Here is a 22078-nt window from a genome sequence, read left to right as displayed (position 1 = left end):
CCTCTTTTCCCCTTCCAGTTATTTTTTTCCATGCCTAAAGTAACTTAATTGAGGATTGCAAATAATTGGATCAGAACATAAGGATGAAGGTATCCCAAGTAGAGGTCAGTAGTATTGTAGCAGTAAGTTAAGATGCTGGTGTATTATTGCAAAGTACATCACTGCAGCAAGCAACTGTAAAATCTGCCAAACGGAGTGCCAGTTTGTTGTGAGTCAGTCACTGGCACACGAAACAGCTGATCAGTTGTTCCTGGTGTCAGTGGTGAATATCCTTAAGAGCACATACTTGTGCTCCTGCCGGTGCCTACTCCTCCAGCTGTTCAGCGGCAGTGCCGGCTGGCACGCTCCATAGCAGCCTACACAGCAGAGGGGAAGCATTCACTTCTGCTCTTCAGGCTTGTTTTTATACTAGCAAGCATTTTTTTCCTTGTCACCATTTCAAATCAGGGAAGGGAGCTGCAGCTTGCCAGGACTGCGCTTGGGCTGTGACCTCCAACTGCTCCCATAACCAGGCTCCCAGGGCGGCTGCTGTGCTCCTCTCTCCTGCCTGGGGAGCTCGGCCTCCCTGCCGAACCCTGTGCCCTAACACATCCCAGCTGGCCTGTGCAGCCTCACAGTCCTACTTGCTATGCTCTGCCCTTTGAAAAAATTAAGAAATCAAAGATTTTAAAGCATAAAATTTCTCCTCTGTCATTGCTTGGCACTAGTGTTGCTTTGAATGTAGCTAGTATTCTCTTGTACTTCAAACAAGCCACTAAAACTGCAGGTTAATTCTCACAACACACCTCTCACCAGCTGAGCTGTGTGTGTGCACGTGAGCTGCAGGAGTGCCTTGAGGCCCCATCCTGCAGCTGTGCCAAAACCAGGCAGCAAGGAGGTGTTCTGGCCGCTGTCCCCAGCTTCTCTGTGTTGTTATGTGGGGAAACTGAGGAAAGCAGAATTGGGGGGAATGGCTGGCCTAGGTCACACACTACATGAATCATGGGGCTGGAAGGAGAGCCTGGGTGGCCTTGACCTTTCACCAGCCACCTCCTTCCTCTTCCCAAGCCCCAGGTGTCATCTGAACATCTGACTTCTGTTTTGCAGCCTTGCTTAGCTTCCCCCCTTCTGGAAGCACGGGGATCATTCGAGACCCTATGGTGCAGTGATCTGCTTTTTTCAGGGTTTTTCCAGTTAGGCTCACCATCAAGAACAAAAATCCCAGGCATAGCTGAAGCTCCTTGCAATGATTAAAACTGCACTGCACCCACAGCAAATGGCACAAAAATATTTCAAGGACTGCTCGATCATGAACCGTTCCCTGCAGCTGTGCCCGGAAGAAGTTTATTTAAAACTTGTGTTCCTATTTCAGCTTTCTGAGAGAAGCATTCAGGCTCTTTTAAATTCTGCCCAATAGAAACTAAATTGAATCTTAACTGTCATCTATCTCTTATATTCTTGCTATTTTAGAATCTATTAAAAGCTTGTTTACTGTTACATGGGATGCTCTATTTTTTCAGGTAGGCAAAGAATGTGATCCTTTGAATTATTTAAGGTTGTGTTGGAACAGTTACCTGTTTACTTTTCTGTTGCTACTAAAATTCCAAAAAGGCTAAGGGGGTAAAATAGGCCTGTGTTTAGTCACGCAAACAACCCTGCAACTCCCATCATTGCCACACAGGAAGGTCTGTCCTTAAACCAATTTAAAATTTGGGGCTGTGAGCCTTTGCCTTCTGTTTTGTTACTGCTAAGGTTAAGGAGTCAAGGGTCAGGGCATTAATCAGTGACTATGGTGCAGAAAAGAGTTGCTAAACTTGTGGTGAAATATGAGCTTGCTGTCATGGGAACAGAGTGGGAAAGGCAGCCTTTGGGAAGAGCCAGCCTTACCAAGCAAGCTACCAGCAAGGGGGAGAGTCTCGTAAGGGCACCTCTGCCTGGAGCACTGGTTTAGTGCTGATGTACATCTGTGCATGTGTGTACTCTGCATTTAATCTTCATTTTTATGGATTCTCCTGTATCCTTTAACAAGTCAGTAGCCTGCCAGAGTCTGTTCCCTAAAAATTAATGTCAGTCATCAAATGCCTGATTATTGTGGCTTAGTCTGAATGGTGGGAGAGTACCAAGTAGTTAGGGTGAACTCTGCAATCCCAAAAGTTTCTGAGGTGTTATCTTTGCCCAGCAGTAACTGAAGCTCTAAATCCTTCTTTACTCAGACTGCTGACAAGTTTCCTTTAGCACAAACAACCCTTTAAGAAAGGAGCTGTTAGCAGTGTGTACAGGTTTCACAGTGCAGTTCTGAGTCACAATACTGGAAGGTCCTGAGGAGATGTAATGTCCATCAATTTGTTCTTATTAATTATAAGAGAGGACTGCTTCATGCAGATTATCCCTTTCTTTCATGCACTCAGCCTTCTTTATTTACTTTTTTCTCGTTTAATTTGCGAACAAAACAGGAAGATGTTGCTTTTATAAAGAGATCTATCTAAATTAAGAGATTATTATTTATTTCTTTAGAATATGCAAATCAAATTTCATGTTCTCATTCAAAGCAGAGACTCTTTTCTCCTGGGTATCACCAGTCTACAGGGAAAGTTATTGCACTTTAATATAATTCCTGAACCATTAATCACACTGACTATAGTTTTGCAAGAGGCAAAGCTTTAGTTGCTTACAGTCCATTCTTTAAACTTAAGCTATTTATTTACTGTGCATCCTCTCTCCTCCCTTAAGTCCTTCAGAAATGAAAAATGTAAGGGGATACCAGTTCCTTCTCTCCTTTAAGTATGCAAACACTATTTTCAGAGGGTTTTTTCTGTGGCATAAAGCAAGGTCAAAAGATGTGGCAGAAGGTAATATAAAATAATGTGTCCAAATTAAATTCTGGTTATAATTTAGAAGCATTCAGTACTGTCATTTGTTTTGTACTCCTGAAACACATATGGATGCCCCATAGCACAAGTCAGAGAAACTTGTCAATTGCTTTAATTTGTCCATAGTCTCTGTAGCTCCCAGGGACTTGGACACAATGCAGAGATAACTGGGGTCTGGGCATATCCCACCGCACTTTACTGTATTTGTCTGCTGCTTTGCTATCCTAACTTGCCCATCTCCCTTCTCTACAAGTAGTGCAGACTTACTCTTCTCATTTCAAGTGATCATCAAAGGTGGTGATAGATGTTATTCAGTGTTACCTCTGAAGACATCATCAGCATGTGAGGTAAATAATGCTACCCTTGATGTGTTATGGCTATTCTAGTTTATTCTCAAAAATCCAGTTTGGCTAAAATAGTTGCATGTATTACTGAGAGACTTGCAATACCAGCTTTAGGATTCAGTTACTCTGTGTTGTAAGACAGTCTATTATTGGCATTAAAAAAAGAAGTAAAGTTCATTTCTGTTATTGCTTGGTGGCAAAAACTGTAATGGGATGCCTATTGCTGATGATAAACATGTACAGTCCTGAAAGCAAATGAAATTTTAGACAGACTATTCCTGGCCTGTATTTTCCTAACTTCTTGCCCTTTGGGGGCTAAATTGTATTGGTATTGCTTTTTTCAGATTATTTTTATTTCATTCTAAGACCTCATTCTCATTTTAAAAAAAGAATTAAAACTTATATCAGCAAATCAGACTTATTTTCAATCTGTTATTTTTCACTGTCAGTTTTCTAACCTATTTCCTTCCTCAAGGGACTTAAGTATATGAATTTCTAAATACAGAGATAGGCAGTATTTCTCCTTCTTCTATTCCTTTTCTAAGGGTTTTGGTTTTTTTGCTGTTTTTTTTTTTTTTTTTTTTTTTAATGCCTGTGAGGCTGGAGCCCTGGAGATTTCAAGCTTCTTTCATCCTCCAAAATGTCAGCAATTTCAGAGAAGTGGGTTCCTGTACATGTCTTTTTACATGCTCTACAGTACTCTTCAAACTTGACTTGCAAGCTCTTTCTCTGCAGGTGAGAAGGGAGTGCGAGCAGGGGATGCATTTATACCTTTGACTCTGGCTGAAACAGTCACCAGGGAGAGGAAAGTACCCTGGCACAAGCAAGCTGTGCATAGTCCAAAAGAATGACGCTGCTTTTTGCATCTCTTTTTGTGGCCTACTTCTGAAGTTTGCAAAGTAGCAAACTCATGCAGCTGAGATCCAGCTTTAGGATGTCTTGGTTTTCTGTTCTTGTAGTGGAAAGAGATTTTAGAAACCATCAAACAAAACCAGCTGTGTCAAGTTCATTTCTGTTGCAGTCTGTGATCTACACACTGCAAGAACTCTCAGCCTTCAGCTAATCTTTCTTCTTTCTGGACAGAGCTGGAGATTGTAAGGCTTGTGTGTGTGGGTCTAGCATGTCTCTTCATTTAGACCAGAAGATGATGGGGGCTGAAGGGAAGCAGGGAATGGGAATAAATCCTATTCCTGGTAACCAAACTTGGCAGTGATAATGAAGTAATTGATAGGAAAGGGATGTAATTAAGAATGCTACAAAAGACAGCTGGGCCAGATTAATATGGAGAAGGGAACAAGACAGAGAGCAGGTATGTGCTGGGGGGAGCAGCAGGAGAGGTGGATGAACTGGGAAAATAGTACTTGTAAGGAGGGAATGTAGAAAAGAGGATGAAGAGATAGGAACGAAGAAGTGGGACAAGCCCAAGTAGAGTGTGTAATAATCTTTGACCTTAAAGCATAAAAGCCATTTAAAACTTGTCAAAAGTTATTTTCTCCACAGATGCATAGTGCATATTACTTTCTTAGATGAAGGAAAGGTGCATGCCATGTTAATATGAACTAAGAGTTTCAAGACAAATGTCCTCTTAGATTTGTGTGATCTACTCTGGGCAAAAATAAATGGCTGTGTTTAAAACAAAAATACCCGTGTGCAACAAAAATATTGATTTACTTTTTTTTTGTTTGTCTATTATGATATTTAGGAATGTTCACTTTTTCCTTTTGGTCTGTGCTCAGGATTTTCTTATTTCGTGTGAGGGGTGCAGCTGTTGTACCACTTTTATTTTAATGGTATGAGCAAGGGCATAAGTGTAATGTAATTAGACGATATTGTTTGGCAATTCAGGTAAGGATCTTCTAAACATTTTTCTTTGGGAGATGACCTGTACCCTTTCAAGGAAAAATCTTCTAATTCTCCGTCTGCCCCAGATTTTCAGCCCTTAAAGCATAAAAAATTAATCCACTATTCCTCGGTAATCTTCCTTCACATCCTTCAGGTGCAAACCATATTTTTTGGATTTAAAAGCTGTTATTGAATGTTAATTGAAGTCTGCACAGTAATAACCTACAGGCAAGATTCTGCAAAGCATGAAGATCCATTGTTTGAGTTTTTTGGAGTTTGGAGTAATCTTTATGGCTATAGATAGATGAGTCTCTTTCAATTTAAGTATCCTAGAGCATATTTAAGGCAAGTTTATTTAAACTGAATCCATAATCAATTATTGTTCTTTCCCTGTTCTCTCTTCATTTTTAAAGTCTTTTTCAATGGAACTTTAATTGCCCTGTCAAATCTTTCACTAATATACAAAAATTTTCTATTAGAAAAAAGCTAGGATTATATTAAGAGAAACTCTACTCCTTTTTTTTTTTCCTGAGTGAAAGAAAGCATGACCAATTTAAGAACAGGGTGAAAGAATTTCTTTGACAATTTTGAAGAAAGTTTAGCAATTGTGAAAAGGATCAAAGTAGCAACCTGGAATTTGTATTTTCATAGGTACATCTAGGTAATAACAGTTTATGTAGAAGAAAATCCCAGATTTTTCTTTTATTTTTCCTCTTGATAGGGTTTTTCATGAGAGCTTGTGGTTCCCAGGCTATCACAGTGTGTGTCATCCTGTCTCAGATGGTGTTACTGAGTGTGACAGATGTACTACAATTTCCCTGCTGCAAATAGGAATGTTTATTTTACTTATAGGATGCTAATTGCTTAGCTGTTGTATTTTGCAAAGCTGTGTGAAGATAAGGAGGAGGACGGAACGCTTGGAAGAAAGAAAAAATCAAACCATAGTTTTCGTGCTGTCAGAGGAGTGGGTGTTACACGTGGGAGGTAAAGGTGTAGGGAAAATGAGTGACATTTACTGAACTTAGTTCTCAGGCTCCTTGTAATTCAGATGTGCCTACTGATGGTATTTGTAGAGTAGCCCATGTGTGAAAGAGGAAAAAATGATCTTATACTTAAAAAGGAAAAAAAAATCTCTAGCCTCTATTCAGTCCAAATCAAAAAACATATTTAGCAATTCAGAGTAGTTCTTTATGCCTTCAGAACTGTCAAATCTGTCACATACAAAGGCTACATCAATGAAGAGCATGTACTATATTAGAGGTGTTTAATGCTGATAAGTAAAGCCTATTGAAAATGTAAGAACAGGTATAGGGGTCTTTAGCTATTGACTGCTATGATTACTGAATGCCATATGGTTCAGTTACACAGTTCTCTGACTTGAAATATCATCAGCTATCCTGCATGAGTGTAATATCTAAAACTAAACATACTGCAGAAGACAGCTGATATAAGGATTCACAGAGAGCAAACCTACTGGCTCTTTATTTACTCTTTGGGTACTCTGTGGGTGAAATGAGCTAGGCAGCGCTTCAACCATGTTGTTATTTACTCCAGTGAAAGAAATAAAAATATTTAATGTGTTATTTTCATGCTATTAAGATCCCAATGGCTAACTACTGTGAAGAAGATAATGTAATATTTAGTTGTCAAGTTTGGGATTAATGGATTAGGATGCATAGTTAGTAAAAATCAGCACTTGTCACAACTATGCAAGTCCCATGAGCTATAGCCATCTTAAACATCTCTGTGTTCCAGTCATTTTCAATTTTGTTCCCTACACTGCAGAATTTCCCAGGAGATGTGATGGGTCAGTAGCAGGCCAAAGAAGAACTTCAGACCTAATCTAATCAATATTGTGACAAATGTAATGAAAGAAGCTATGTCTCCTTGGAATCCCAGTACATTTTATCAGCTCTGCTCCTAATGGGATGAGACAGCGAGGTTGATCTCTGTCTCCTTAGGACAGGAGAGAAATTGTGCAAGGGCTTGTGCAAGGATGGCTGTGTGACAAAGGGTAATCTAACTCCATGAAGATCACAGCTAAAGATTGAAACTAGAGCTCCTTACTTACACGTCAAACATTAAATAGTTATTTTAATAACCTTCATTTTCCAGTGAACTGTTTATGCATTTATTATATTTTCAACTACTCTAATGTTATTTCTATTAAAAGTGATGGTAACTTCTTCTGTTTCAGTGGAAAGGTCCTGAAATTGGTTTCACAAATTAGAAAGCAGTAGTCACTGGCTTTAATATGTATTCCAAGCAAAGCACTTTCCCTTCAGTCCTCTGTAATGGTTTTATATTTTATTTTCAGTTGCTCCCTTTTGCAATCACATACTAGATCACTTGTGCCTCCAGTACATGCCATTTCTGTGAGGCTAAAGTCAATGATTTTTACTTCTTTTGTCCTGTAATTTGCTCTTTTAGTACTTCTTTATCCTAAATTTAGCTGCTACCTTAGTAGTCTTCAGTGATGAATTCTGGTGTGTAATCTCAAATTTTTGTGCCATTCTAGTTTTGAGGTGGCAGCTTTGCTAAAGATTGTTTTTGTGATAACCTCACTTTCTGTGCTCAGGATTGTATATATCATTACCAAACTTGACAGTTTCTGTCTTTAATTATTCTGCTTTCTCTGACCAGCTAGGTTTATCGAGACCCTCTGTGTTTTGACTCATCTTGTCTGTTGTCTTTATAGTTTCTCTGTTCTTAAGTGTTGTCCACATACTGTGATGCTACCTCTATCAGGTTATTCTCAAGTCATTTGCTTGCCCTGTCCCTTTACCCTTAACTTTCTACCTCAGGATGAATGGTAATTACTGTCAAAATGATCTCATGCATAGAAATCCTGTGAACATGTAGACTATTGTTTGGATATCTGGAAACTATCCAAACTAGAGATATTACTATCATAACTATCAATGGTGGTCAAGAAGCTCTTGCATCTTATTCCTTTTCCTTGGGAAGATAACCTTTAAAGTATCTTGTGAAAATTTACCAGTTTCTTCTCTACACATAATATTTTAACATGAAAGATTATATTGCTTGTCCTTTAATTTAAGAGCAAGTTGTTTCTGAATCTCATTTTCAATTATTGAAGTTTTCTATATAAGGATTTCCATAAATTGCCTTGATATGTTAATAGTGGAGCAAAGCTGCCTTATACTTTTTACTAATCCTGCAATTACATTCTGTAGAGCCTTTTTACTTTCCTTAATATGAAACTAAACCCCCCTCTCACCTGCTCCTTTACATAACCAATGCACTAAGAATTATGGACATGACAGCTAAATCCAGCCTTTAAATCCTAGGCATAGTAGCTATGTGCTATTGCTGCTCACTGTTTCTTTCTAATAAGCTGTAAGCAGTGCAATATCTTGTTAGGTAATTTGAAAATCATTTCTCAAGGGATTGCGTGGCTTATGTGCATCAGGTCCCTATCAATCCACTTAAAGCTTAAATTCACCAGACTGAGAAACTCAGTGCAGGATTGCATCTCAGTTGCTGCAGCAGAAACATTCATTTTCCTGTAAGGTATTTTTGATCTAGCAGAAGTTATACTGAAAATACCTCTGAACCACATTTTCTGGAGATGGTAAATCCTACTGTGCCCGAAAATAAGAGCTCTCACTTTCTAATTGTTTTTATTTGTAGTATACCAAAGCCTGCTATTCTTTTGATCTTACAGAAAATATTTTAAATTCTGTTGCATAAACTATCAGAAGGCATATTTTGTTGCAATTCAAATGTACTGTTACTTCTGAAATTTCAGTGTTGTTATTGCTGTTGTTATTAATTAACTTGGAAAAAAAGGTACTGAGAAAGATATTTTGTCTCAGAGATTTCAATCTTTGACTCAAATATCTGAAACTTGATTATTGATGACCTGGCACTACCTGAGTTTGGGATGGGCTGACCCCAAAAGGCAAATTTGAACATCCCTGGAAAGCTGAACTTTGATTCTGTGCTTAGGGCTTCTCAGTGTACAGCATCACTTTAAAGTTGCCTGCACAATACTGAAACCATCCCACTTGGTGAATATTCATTCAAATCAATGTTTCTGTCTTTTCTGGTATTCCACTTGAGGAAAAAAAAAAATTCCTGTACCACAATAACATGAAATATCCACCTCTGCGTCCATTTCTTCACGACAGCATTGTATAAAGCCACCAACATACTATCTTCCTTATGGATGGTATCAATTCATTACATACAATCCAAGTATGACATAATACACAGAATAAACAGTGAATTTGTAAACTGCATCACAATTTTAAATGTGCTTTCTCTGTAACGTAGTATTAAATTACTTGGACTAAATCATGCATGGCTAGATGTCTCTCGATGGCTGAACTCTGCCATCACTGCAGTAGCAATACTTAGCAGAGAGATGCTGTCATTGTACGTTGCCCAGAGGTGTATATACCTCCTAAAACACTAGCAGCACAAGGAAACAGATAGTATAGAGCACAGCACTGTGCAAAACTTACCGTGGTCTCAAGGACCATGTCTTCTCAGAGCTGGGGCACCCCACAGGCTGGAGTCTGTCCCTGCTTTATGCTGCCACAGAAGCAAAGAGCTGCTTCACTGCTCCTCTTTCACCTCTATGTTCAGGCAAAGAGTGCTGGGGACTGTGGTGAGCCCTGTGTTTTCCATGACAATTATAGCCGAGAAAAACTGAAAGTACTACGGAAGGTAGTGCACGAGAGGAAATTCTGAGTCTCAGCTTTCCACTACGTAGGGGTCATGTGCTGGGCTGGTGGGTATGACTGGGAACTTCCATTCCTGTCCTTCTTGAGCTATAGTGAAACCAAGGCTGTTTTGCTGTTTTCTCTACATATAGATTTACAGGAATTGACATGCCAGTTCAGACCCGTGTACAGATTTTGTGAAAGAAAGGAAGTAGGTTTTGGGCAGACATTTCTAACTGACTGCTTTTTTATATCATTGCTGCTAAAATGTCTCAAAAATTCTGTTTTTGGTTTGGTATGATTTTAGAGCAGCATCTCTCAAATGTCTTAATTTGATTATCTTTTTTTTGAAAAATATAAAATTTCTACAAAGCTGCCTGGTAATTGTTTACGGTGTTTTCTATAGAAATCTGGCAGCTAGGAACCAACATTCTGGAATTAAACTTGTTGAGTCGTTTTTTTTTTTTTTAAATCAGTTTTCATTTGACCATTCTTTGGACTTGATTTTTGCTCAGTAATGTTTACAGTATACCAAACATTCTTCAGAAGCTCGGTTAAATCATACAGAAAAAATACTAGATGTATTCTGGTTGGAAACCTGAATTGATTTCCCAAATGGTATTTGATAAGTAAAATAATAAGAAGGAAGGAATTCTACTCCATATATGTCTACAGTGTGAAATCTTCCAAGCAGAGGCAAATCAGGAAATAGCAAAAGGAATTTTCTATGTAGGTAATGTTAGTTTGTAGTTAATGAAGACAGCATGTCAGCAGTGAGGTGGTTTTTGTTTTGTATAAATGTATAGAAATTTAAATAAGGGTGTAGAAATAAGGAGACTAGAGAAACTGGACAATTGACAAAGAAAATGAGGAAGAAAGCACAAAGGTGATTGTGAAAAACAGTGACGTACCTTTAGGGAAATGGAGTTGGCATTTCCATAGAGGAAATGTGGAGGAATAGTTTAGAAAGGGAAGGTAACAAGATAGGGACATGATTATATGCTGGTAGAATACATTTGAAAGAGGGTACTGGAATACATTTAATTTAATCTTGCATGGGGCATAGTATCTGAAATGAACAATAGTAATGGATAAGAAGGATTTGACTTTTACAAGTGATGTGTGTTTAGATGAGATTAGAGAATTGGATGTTGGAGAAATGGGTAACTGAGGAGCACATAATGAGTCAGTTAATCAGAGATTTGTCTGAAGTGATGGAAGGAAAGGATGGGCAGGGGGCAGGGGGAGAGCAAGGGGGTTTTGAAAGGAAATATCAACAATACTGAATTTTCCAAGATTCATTCTTCTGCACTTGCTTAAGTCTTTTGATGTCTGAACTAATTTTTATTCAAGTCTAAGGCTGTCCAGTGTGATTTCTGAACAATATAAATCTTTAACTATAAATTATCCTACACCACTGTTTTCAAGTAAAAAATAAACTTTTATGTAAGAATCATAAAAAGTAAAATAATACTTACTTTGCATTTCTTTACAGCAACATTGCACAGTGGTTCTGCCATCCAGCCTTTCCCAGTAGGTGGACTTCCAGCTATTTCACTCTATGATTTTTGTCATGTGTCTTGCCTCCTTCCCCTTAAAATGAGTGGTGCAATGGATTACTATTCAGAACACACTGTTATTTTCCACTGAAAATGCATTGTAGTAACAGAACAAAATTTGACATGCATAGATTTAGGGGGGGGGAGGGTCATAATAATAAGAAGGAAATAGCACAAATTATAGTATTACAAAAAAGGGGAAAAGGCAGAATTTTTAATACTAGATGCCAAGAGATGGGCAATGGGAAAGGAGTTGGAAGGGTTAAACCCCCCCACCCCGGTCTCCCAATGAGAACAGTTTTCTAATAGTCATTAAGAAGCAATATCTAGTAAAATATCAATAATATTTACATTGCTAAGTTGACTGGTTATTAAACTCCACGCTGAAAACTGTTTAACAAAAGCCTTGGGATTTAGAATTTTATTCCTTAGTGCAGTTACGGTGATAGAAGAATAATAATTTTATTTTCTTCTTGAGAAGTACTGCAGCAGCATAAAGGAAAGTGACAGCACAATCATATCTCATCAGAATGATGGATAAATCAGTAACTATATATGTTTAATATCTACTAAACTATCTTAAATGTGACATAAAAATAAAGAATATAGAGAACCTGGCAACCATTCTGTTGACAACTAAGATAAAATGGACTGAAGAGAATCCAGGTCTGAGCTGTTTCAAGACACTGTAGTTATGATAAACACAGCAATAACTCACCACAGACCAACTTCAAAACAGACTCATAGGTTTTTTTAGTAGGACTTGGGGTTTTTCAATTTTTTTTCTACAGGAAACTCACTGTTGCTGTGTTACTAAGCTGAACGTTATGTTGTGATTAGTACCACTGAGTTGGGTGCAGGCGTTTGTAGTTTCAAGGTGCTTTTTTTTTCTCTCCTAAATAGGAAATTAAAGTAAAGCTTTGAGTGTGCTGGCTGGCATTAGCCACACTGATCTGTTACAGCTGAAGCTCTTTTCCTTCAGTGATGGCACTAACCTGAGTTGTTCTTCTCTTAGCAGGAATTTCTGTAGCATTGAGAGCTCTGCCTTTTCCAAATTGGAATTACTCACTGGAGTTAGATATTGGGAAATCTTGACAGACAAGCGGAATAATCACACAAAACTCATTTCCCTCGAAAGTCAGACTGAAAAATAGCGCTTATTTGAACAAAAAATGTTATGTGACTAAATGTATAAATATTTTATAATATTTTACACCAAGTAGGCTAACAGTCAGTTATGAGAGTGATAATGGCTTCATGTCCATGAGGAATCAAGGACTAAATAATCATATTACTTTGTACCTTCAAGTCTGAGTTTTCCAAAGTGATTCAATGTCATCAATGAATTTTGTTTTCAGTTAGTGCTTGATCAATCTCTTAGTTTAAACTATCTTTTAAAAAACTTCTAGGACTCCTGTGGTCTCAGTTGGGTTAATTTAAATCAAAGTAACTGTTTTCAAAGCAAAATCTGATTTATTTGATTTTCATTATACAAACAGAAGGAAATATAGAAAGTAAGCAAGAAACATGAAAAATGCAATTCTCAGTTGGCCGTAGATTGTTCTGCTGCTTTCATATAATACAAGGTTTTTCCTGTGTTAGTGATATCAGTGAAGAAATGCTGCTTCACTTCCATGCTAACAGCTGCAGATTTTTCCTGGAACTGAAGTGAAAATATTGTTTTGTTTGTAATTTTTTTTAAAATCAATGAATACACCCCTGATTCAGGAGAGCTTCTCCAATGGCTTTGAGGATGAAGATGACTTCCATATAAATAATTCAGAGACCTTCTGGCAGGCCTTTTAAGCTCTGCTGCAGATGCCATCAGAACTTAATGCAGTAGGAGCATACAATTGTGTTTAGATTGTGTTATTAGTAAACACAGTTACTGGGAAGCCAGCTATGCTTATGCAACTTCCTTGTAAAGATTTCTTTTTTCAGTAAAGCCTAAAATGCTCTAATACCAGAGTACTGACTTCCCATTGTAGGGTATCTCCTTTTGATTTTCATGCCTACTCATGAGGATGACAAATGAGTGAGACATACATCATCTTGCCCCAAAGTCAGAGAAAGCCTCTTAATGCCGCAGCCTAAATGTGATCCCTGTGCAGTTACCAGGCAAGTTTGTCTTGACCTTCAGCTTTAGCAAAACGTGACCTTTTGTGGTTGCTGCATTATGAGTTAGGCATACGCATGAGTGCAATCAACACTTACTCTGTCATTTCTTATTCTGCTTCTCGCAACCGCATATCACACTTGAAAAGACTGAATGGGCTTGGCTTCGGTGGAAGGTGGATGTGCCTATATAGGGTTAAACTAGGCTGCGACTTCAAAAAACTGCAGGCAGCCAGCTTCCCTTTTTGTAAAGAGAACAGTTTCCAGCCACCACTGATACTGCAATATCCACTGTGTACATAAAGTGGAAACCCCCATCCCCCTCAAGACTTTATGCAGTGGAACCTACAGCAAGTGTAAAAACATAATGGTATGTTTATTTTTGGAGAAGTGGTAAACTACTGTGGGAGTAAAAAGTTCTCATGGTTTTTTTCACCATCTGCCCAGTTACTTGTATACAGTGGTTTGGAGGAAAAGACCAAAAAAGCTAATAAAATCCCAAAGAAATCACTGAATCTTGGGGGATATTTTTTGCAGAACTTAGTATTAGAGAATATATACTTGGAATTAAAGGTATACTTGGAATTACAGAATACAGCAGTGATGTCTCTTCTGCTGCATCTTCCTTGTTGAGATATTATGATAATATTAAAATAATGCCCCAAATATAGTTTTTAAATGTGTAAGTGCTGTTTATTGTCAAACGCAAACAGTTGTGATTTTTCCTAATATGAAAGACCAATGTATGCTGCAGGCTTAAAATTAGGGGCATTACCCAAGAAAGTTGTAAAGTACAATTGAACAAAAGATGTGCCTTATTTGGATAGATTATGATTAATATTTCTAATTGTGAACACAGACACAGTCTTCTTGTGTCATTGGAAGTCACTGACTTTAGAAAGAGACACTTTTTCCTCCATTTTTCATATGTGAAGATTGGCTCCAAGTGTTTGGCAAAAGAGTCCATTTCTGAATGTTACTACTGCAGTTTAGTTTTGATGGAGTATTATTTCTAAGCAATGCCAAGGTTGCTGCAACATATGAATATGGATTTCATTTTATTTTTTTGTACCTGTATAGTGCCTATATGGTACTGGTTTGTTATTATTGTTCATCAGTACCATTGATTCTGCTGTTAGCAAAATGGAACTTTAGAGGAGGAGGATGGGAAATCCAGAGAGTTTTAACAGTTTATTTCTAATTAGTTGAGGACCATGAGCAGTTGGATCGCAAAAGATCTATTGTTTGCTGCATAGGAAGTTGTGTCATAGTGTAGGTTCTTGGAAGTCCAGCAGGTTGACTGACATCTGAGAGATGGAGTAGTCATGGAAGATAGTGCTGAGACCTTTTCAGTTGGCTGCCTCTTGGGGCTACTTGCTGTGTTTCAGTCTAGGGCCACAGACGAGTAACCTCAACAGTGTCAGCGCTGTTGTGCCAATGGAGAAGTTAGACTTCTCTGGCAACCTGCTGCATCTGCGGTATTTCCCAGGCATTGGAGGCTGCTGCAATGGCTGTTACAGGACCCTCTGGCAGACCCATGTGTAGTGACTGCTTTGGGGAAAATACTGACCTAGAACAAGCTGTTACTGGATTTTCATTGCTTTTTGCCAAAGGGGAGAAGATGCTAGTCATGAGAGCAGAAAAGCCAAACAGTGTGGTCTGATACGAGATGGGTAGCCACTTGGTATGGAAAAGATGGTTATTAATCCATTATTCTATTACTCTACTATTACTTTTGGAAGGGATTTGTAAGGATTGGAGGAACTAAGCATATTTTGATGTTGAGACTTTTATTTTTTAATGTAAACTTGGGATAGTTAAAAGAATAGTTACGATTTTTCAATATGCAGGAATTCGTACGTTCTTTATTTTAAATCATTTATCGAGTAGCAAAGATTTTGAGGAAATAGTTCTTTGAACTATTTCTCATACATTGTGAATAAAACTGTTCCCTTTCAGATTTATTTAAAGTAGCAAAGAGGAAGCACTCTAAAAAAAAAAAGACCCAGAATATCATTACATGGTCTGATTTGAGGCTTTCTGAAGAATGTCTTTGGTTGTCCAACACAGCTTGTTGTTTAAGAGACTGTTGGTGAGAAAGAGAAACTTTGTGCTTCTAACCAGCTTCCATATTTGAAAGAGAGCCTCTTTTTTCTGATAATCCTGACAACAGGATGAATACTAGTTTTGATTATGTTTGTCAGTTACACTTTGAAAATAAAACAAACCTGGAAATGTATCAGGAAAACATACAGATTATGACTGATACTATTTCAAGTTTTCCCTTTAAAATGGAGATAAATTTCCCTTTAGCTATCCCTGGTACATTGCTTATAGGTTAATGGCTAGCAAAGGAAGTGAAAATTGGTAATTCCTTACAAGTCTCTAAGAGCACATCTTCACTGTGCAGTGGAGAATCACACAGATACCCCAGGTTGTGCCGCCTTGAGATGCTGCCTGCATGCAGTGTGGATCAATGCTGTCAGAAGCACTTGCTTACATGTGGAAGTATTACAGCAGCATTAGCCCAATATTGTGCCAAGGTTTTACACCAGAGAGTGGACTTAGGTCTGTAGAGCTAACTGCAACGTTTAGACCCTTAATAAAATGGACAAAATGTACTGGACAAATCTCACTTTGACAGTTATTTTATATGCGTGCAAGAAGATGGAGTGATCCTACTTCTTCTGATGGTGCTTTGGAAAGTGACCCTGGGATGTTGTATTTCAACCTCAGGCTTTACTTATAGTTCTCATTTCATGCAAAAAGCTGCTCTTAAGACTCCCAACCCTTGTTCCTCCCTGTGACACCTGTTCAATTACAGTCAATTTTTAAAAAGCTTGGAGAGACACAGGCTGAAATAAAATGTTTTCCTCCATACTTATTTCACTGTAAGGTCTTTTCTTTTGTTGTTAAGCAAAGACACTGTGGGTAATGTAATTCCCATAGGGTTTTCTGCAATTTGTTGAAGACGTTCTTGTCATACTGATGTAGATGGTATTAAATGTTTTTACTGCAGTGAGAATACTTCTCAGAAGTACATAATGTAAAATACAGATGTGGACCTTAGGCCACAACCTGCATGGCCCCATCTCTGCCAGGGCCCATCAGGTAGGAGCCAAGCACCACTATAGTGTAAATAATAGCTAGACAGATGCTATTTGTGGAGACCTTTCAGGGTGGCAATGAATGTTTCGGCCCCCTGAGTAGGAAACAGCTGTGTGCTATCAGTGGCAGAGTTTTGCCCATATTGGCAGGGCTGCAAAGACTACAATCCCCTGTTCTCTGTGTAACAGATTAGAGCAGAATGTTGGTCCTTTACAAAGAAATTCAATGTTTTGCTACCCTTAATAATTATGGAAGATACAGTAAGGCATATATGCACACTGACAGTTTAACTACATACCACTCCTATAAATCTGATTAAAACAAGATATTCTTGGGAGTGTCTGAAGACACAAGTTGAGACCAAGTCTATTTTATGCTTCTGCTGTAGATTCCTTTGTGAGCTGTGTGTTAACTCCCTTGTCTCTGGTTTCATATTCACATGACTATATTGGCATTGACTCTTCTTATATTTGTGAAGTATTCTTGGAGAAGTGGAGGATGGAATTTATATTTTTCCATTAAGAAAATTCAAGTTTCATCTCTATCCATGTCCTAATGAACACTTTCATTTCAGTACTTAAAACTGGAAATGGGCAACTAGTTGGCAAGGCTGTACTATGCCTCACTGTTTCATTGTGTAGAACTCTTTATGATGCTGAATACAGTGCTTAAATTACTTGTACTAAGTCTGCTGCTTTTTTTGTTTAAAAGCATTTCTATTTGCAAGTCAGAAGGGGAAGTCTGGCTGTAGAATTGCTGTAGACTTTTCAGGAAATCGGCTATTTACTGGGGATTTCCTTGGTGAAGCAGATTGCTTGGCATGGACTCAATGTTTGCAAGTTTTGAGCCAAATTTTCAGTGGCCTATCTCTATTCCTGGACACTATCTCCATTTCTGATCATTTTTCTTAGCACAAATATTTATACTCAGATCACACTGGAACATTGATTTACTCTAAAAGCAAGTGTCGTCTCTGGTGAATCCCTTTATATTTGCATTAATGATGAACCATCCTTTGTCTCTTACTAAATGCTCTGGTTGAAAATTTGTGTTAAAATGTAGGGGTGGGTTTTTGTTTTGTCTTATTGTGAGGGCCGTGTTTTGCTTTATTTATGTTCAGTTGGTTCACTATAGCTTGACTGCTCAATGAGAGCAATCAGTGTATGAGCTGGTGCTTTCAGCTATTATCTGTTGCCGCAGTTTTGTGTTTTCTGATGTCCCTCAGTGTGAGTCCCAGAATAGAATGAGGATCCTCCGAAGAGCGAAGAGCGTGAGGCCTCAGGCGGTCACCACATGTGACCAAAGCAGAAGCTGTGGAAAAAGCAACTATCCCTAATTCTGAAAGGGAAAACCCAGCAGCTCAAGTGAAAAAAATCCAGCCTGGAAAGCACCGAACAATTTCTCATGTAAATCTTCAGCATTTTTCTTGTTTACAGGCAACTCCAAACTCTTGATCAAAATGGTTTGTACAGCCACAATATGAGAATTGCTATAAAAGGTGTTTGAAAGTGATAATGTGGAAGAAGGTGAACATGTTTGAGAAGAAAGAAAAATTCCAAGAAAAAAAGCAATATGAAAGAGAGTGCCAGCACACTTCTGGAAAGAAGTGGGGCTGGTGTTGCAGCCAGGATGTGTTTCATTGGATTGAAGTGAAAAGGAAGTGAAGAAGACCTTGGACTTTGCACACATTATAAAGCCATGAAAAGCCAGACATACAGTAAGAGTTCGAAATTCTCTGCTAATAAAATATTGCTATTATGGTAATGCAGGCTTACAAAATAAGTGTGGCCATTTCAGGATCTGGGCTGAGGGCCAGCAGACAGTGAACTCTGCTTCTAGCACGAATCACGATGTTGTTTCTCTCAGTGACATGTTGTTTTCCTGGTAGATGCAAAAGGCCACTCTATGGAAGATTGACTTGAAGCTTGCTGTGACAAATGAGACAAAACACAAAAGCCACAACTTGGTCACCATTCCACAGCACTCTACAGAAAATGCACCAGGAAAGCCTCAGCTGGCAGATTCTTATCTTATGGCTGTATGCTACATACAGGAGAGAGACCACGCTTCTCAAATATCAGTATAAGGTGGTAAAAGAAAATGCAAGGCACTTGGCTTCAAAATACTAAGCAGTTAATTTTGTTGGTCATATTCTTCCTTTTCTGAGCATTTGCTTGACCATATTTTGTATGTGTGTGCTTCGGCATTCCTTTGTCACATAATTCTGGTGGAAGCATCCCCTGACTCTTATAGTTTATGTTTCTGGATGGAGTTTTCTTCGCTAAAGCTCAAGCTGCATCTCCTTCTTTGGATTGTTTTAGTATGCCACACTGTACTGTGGTGCCTTTATCTATCTATTTATGTATTTATTTCAAACAGTGAGTGTTAGGCTGTGCTCTAGTGCTTTGGGAGTGAAGAATCATGCAGAATGAAGAAACAGAGAGAATTAGAAACTCTGTGTGTCCCATGATATTACACCCCTCATTAGGCTGGATAAAAGTACGGGAAAAACATTGGAAACCAGTGCTGTGCTGAGGATAGTCTGCATCTCATGAGGACTCTATCATGTAGTGTAGCATCATTGATAATGTGTAGCTGATTCAGGGTATTGAGCAGTTACTGATTCCTACTTATTGGACAATGTCTTCTGTTTAGTATGTTTATATTAAAATGTCTTTAAATTAGTTTAATGAGGTTTTTTCTTCTAATGTTTAAAAGTATAATGCATAATATCACAGGCAACTATAAAAAGCCTAGGGATTTTACTAACAAATTATAAGCAATAATTTAGAAAAGTTATCTTCAGAAAAAACCAAACAGAAAACAGCAGTCACCTTTCCTTCAAGCAACTCTGCATCTCTTTACCCTCATTTTCTCATAACCAGTGGGTGACAGGGTAGCGTATGATTTGATGTTGAGACTTTCTCACAACAGAAATGTCTCCATTCTAGTTTATAGTTTGAAAAACTGTCAGTGTATATTTCTATTTCTTAGAAAAACTTCTCATTAACACTCTATGCTTGCTGTGATGAGAAAAACATGAGCAAGAAAGACACCCTGGATAATTACAGAAATGAGACAGTCATCACAGTGAAGAGACACAGGAAAAAGGAAAAAAAGAAAAATCACTAGTCGTTGCTGAAAATTATTATTAAGACTTGTACTTCCAAATCCCTCCTCTGTTGTAGCAATTACTTTGTGCATCAATTGCCAGCACCTGTTAAGAGTTCTTTGCATTTAGGTTTTCCCACTGTGCAAGGTAATACCTTCTTGGCTTTTGTTTTGGTTTGGGTTGGGGGTTTTTTTGTTTTGTTTTGCTTTTATTCTTTTTCTTTTATCTTTTCTTTTTGGACATGTTTTCCCTGCCACTGATGATGTGGGAGGTGCAAGTCAGGCATGGTGAGCACTTGGGTACCCAGGAGTGGTTTTCCCAACAGCAGCAACACAAGGAAAAGGCTCCCGAGGGCAAAGCCAGGTGCTGGTGTGCCCACTGCAGCACTGCGGGCCACCTCCATGCAGATACACCCCTCCTGCCCTTTCATCCTTTGGTTTTATCCTTTGCTCAGGAGAATCAGCCTCAATCTGGCAGTAACACAGTGAAGTTCAGAGGTGAACAGGCATCCTGGTAGCTGTCTATGAGCTTGTTTAGCAGAGCATAATATCTACTCTTTGTCATATGTCCATCTATGCTTCAGGAGAAAGGCATGTGCAAGTGTAACAAGAGCAAATACAAGCTGAACTGATCAAGAATAAAGGTGAGAAATGCAATTTCTCTCCCACCTGATTATGTTAGGCATTTATTTTCATAAGTCCATGTGTTGGTTTGTGCTTGGTATTTAGTGGAAATTTAACATGATCAGCTAATTTTGGTGGCCGCAGTGAGCTGACCACCAAAAAGGCATCATCTGATGATTTTTTAATGCATGAGCTGATGTACCAGGTGCATATAATGTAGTTCTGGCCACTGCTGTAGTCCCTGGAAAGTGTCAGGGCCTAAGGCATATCTAAATGACAGATTTAATAAGAGTAAACTTCAAAGTCACCATTAGAAATTACATTTTAATTTAACTTTCAGGCCCAAGAAGGTGACAGTGTGTGAGATTCTCAGCTGAATTAATTGTTAATTCCATTAAAATCATTACATCAGTTGAAAATGAGGCTCAGTGCCACACAAGGCGATGTATGTCAATAGATGACTTCGGAGCCATGTCTGATACTCCTGCCTTCCACAAACCTGCAGCTTGATTCTTGTTCAGGCACTGGGGATATGTTTCCATGGATGAGCACAGAGCAATTTGCTGCCAGCAGTTGGGCTTGGCAGTTCATGGAAAGTGCGATCTGAGAACCCTAGAAGGATTTTGACCTACAGGTGCACCCACAGAGTGACAGATCATGTAGGCCAAGCATCATGTTGTTCTAACTTTTTTGCTTAGCAGATTCCAGGTGGCAGCTGCCATATAGCCAACGGGCTAAGAGACACTTTGCTGGTTCTGCCCTGCTTGCACAGATATAGGCTGCTTTTATCCCACCCCTCTGTCGTATCCTCAGGGACTTGACCAATCATTCTATTTGCATGCATTCACCTTTGTTCTTAATGTCAAAACAAAGGCTTTGTGTAAACCCTTTTGTTTCTGAAATCAGTGTTAAGTATTTGTGAGACATCTTTGGTCTAAGGACTCTAAAGCATGCTACAAATAACCAATTAATCTTTACTGTGGGGAGAAGGACTTAGATTATTTTTGAGCAGCTAGGTTTGCTGGCTACAAGATGTTCAATCAATTACTTAAAATAGGGCACAAAGACTCAGAGTGCTCTTTGCTTTTCAGGATAACAATAATTTAGTACTCTTCCTTCATAGACTGAGAAGCGTTCCAAAAACATAAGCAGTACCAGTAACTTTATTTTTTAAATAAGGCAATGAGTTCTCTGTTTAGTTATTTTTGTCTGATGCCATTCTGAGTTAACAGCAAAGCCAGGTAAACAATCCAGCTCCCAGGACATCTAGTCCTGTGACCCACTCAGCTCATTTATTGGTACAAAACCCACAAAGAAACCCATAGCAATACTGTCTCTCTTTGTTTGACCTTTCATCACTCCTTTGTAGGTACATGTGGGAGAACTCTTTTTCATGCAGATTTCCAGTAGAGATAATGTATCGTTTGTACAAGTGAAGTAATTTCAAGCACCTCTTAGCTTTCACTGAACTGAAAAGAGATTTCATTTAAAAAAAAAGTTTTGTAAAGCTTGTTCATAATTAACCATAGACCTATGAAAGTGAATTGCAATTTCTTATAGATAGTTAATGTAGGCATATGTTCTACTGTGGAGGCTTTAACAAGCCTGGTGCAATTTCATCCACTGAGTTCAGTATCAGAGTGCCAAAATATTTTAAAATATTTTTTCTGAATCTTCTTAAATCCTTCCTTGTCATCATTACATGATACTAAATACATCTTAGATGATTTGGAAGACAGGATTTATTATTTTTTATTTTTTCTGCAGCTGAAAAAGGAGCTTTTCCCAATTAGCAAATGTTTAATCTGAATGAAGAGTAGAATTTTTTCCTCATT

General features: G+C 38.4%; 1 protein-coding gene across 2 annotated transcripts in view; it reads right to left on the bottom strand.

Moving 5' to 3' along the window:
• Window positions 1-22078, bottom strand: part of RASGEF1A (RasGEF domain family member 1A) — a 174303-nt gene that overhangs the window by 44217 nt on the left and 108008 nt on the right. Inside the window, exon 2 of one of the 2 annotated variants that reach the window (XM_074874499.1) lies at window positions 11205-11319. In XM_074874499.1, the coding sequence (XP_074730600.1) occupies window positions 11205-11246 (42 nt within the window). In that variant the 5' untranslated portion in view covers window positions 11247-11319. Of the gene's footprint in view, window positions 1-9525; window positions 9650-11204; window positions 11320-22078 lie in introns of those variants that run through there. The other variant, XM_074874501.1, reaches the window with a different exon arrangement.

Source organism: Strix uralensis, chromosome 7 (genome assembly GCF_047716275.1).
Source record: "Strix uralensis isolate ZFMK-TIS-50842 chromosome 7, bStrUra1, whole genome shotgun sequence".
Lineage (NCBI taxonomy): Eukaryota > Metazoa > Chordata > Aves > Strigiformes > Strigidae > Strix > Strix uralensis.
Note: the sequence above shows the minus strand (reverse complement) of the source record. Positions and strands in the feature narration are given on the sequence as shown.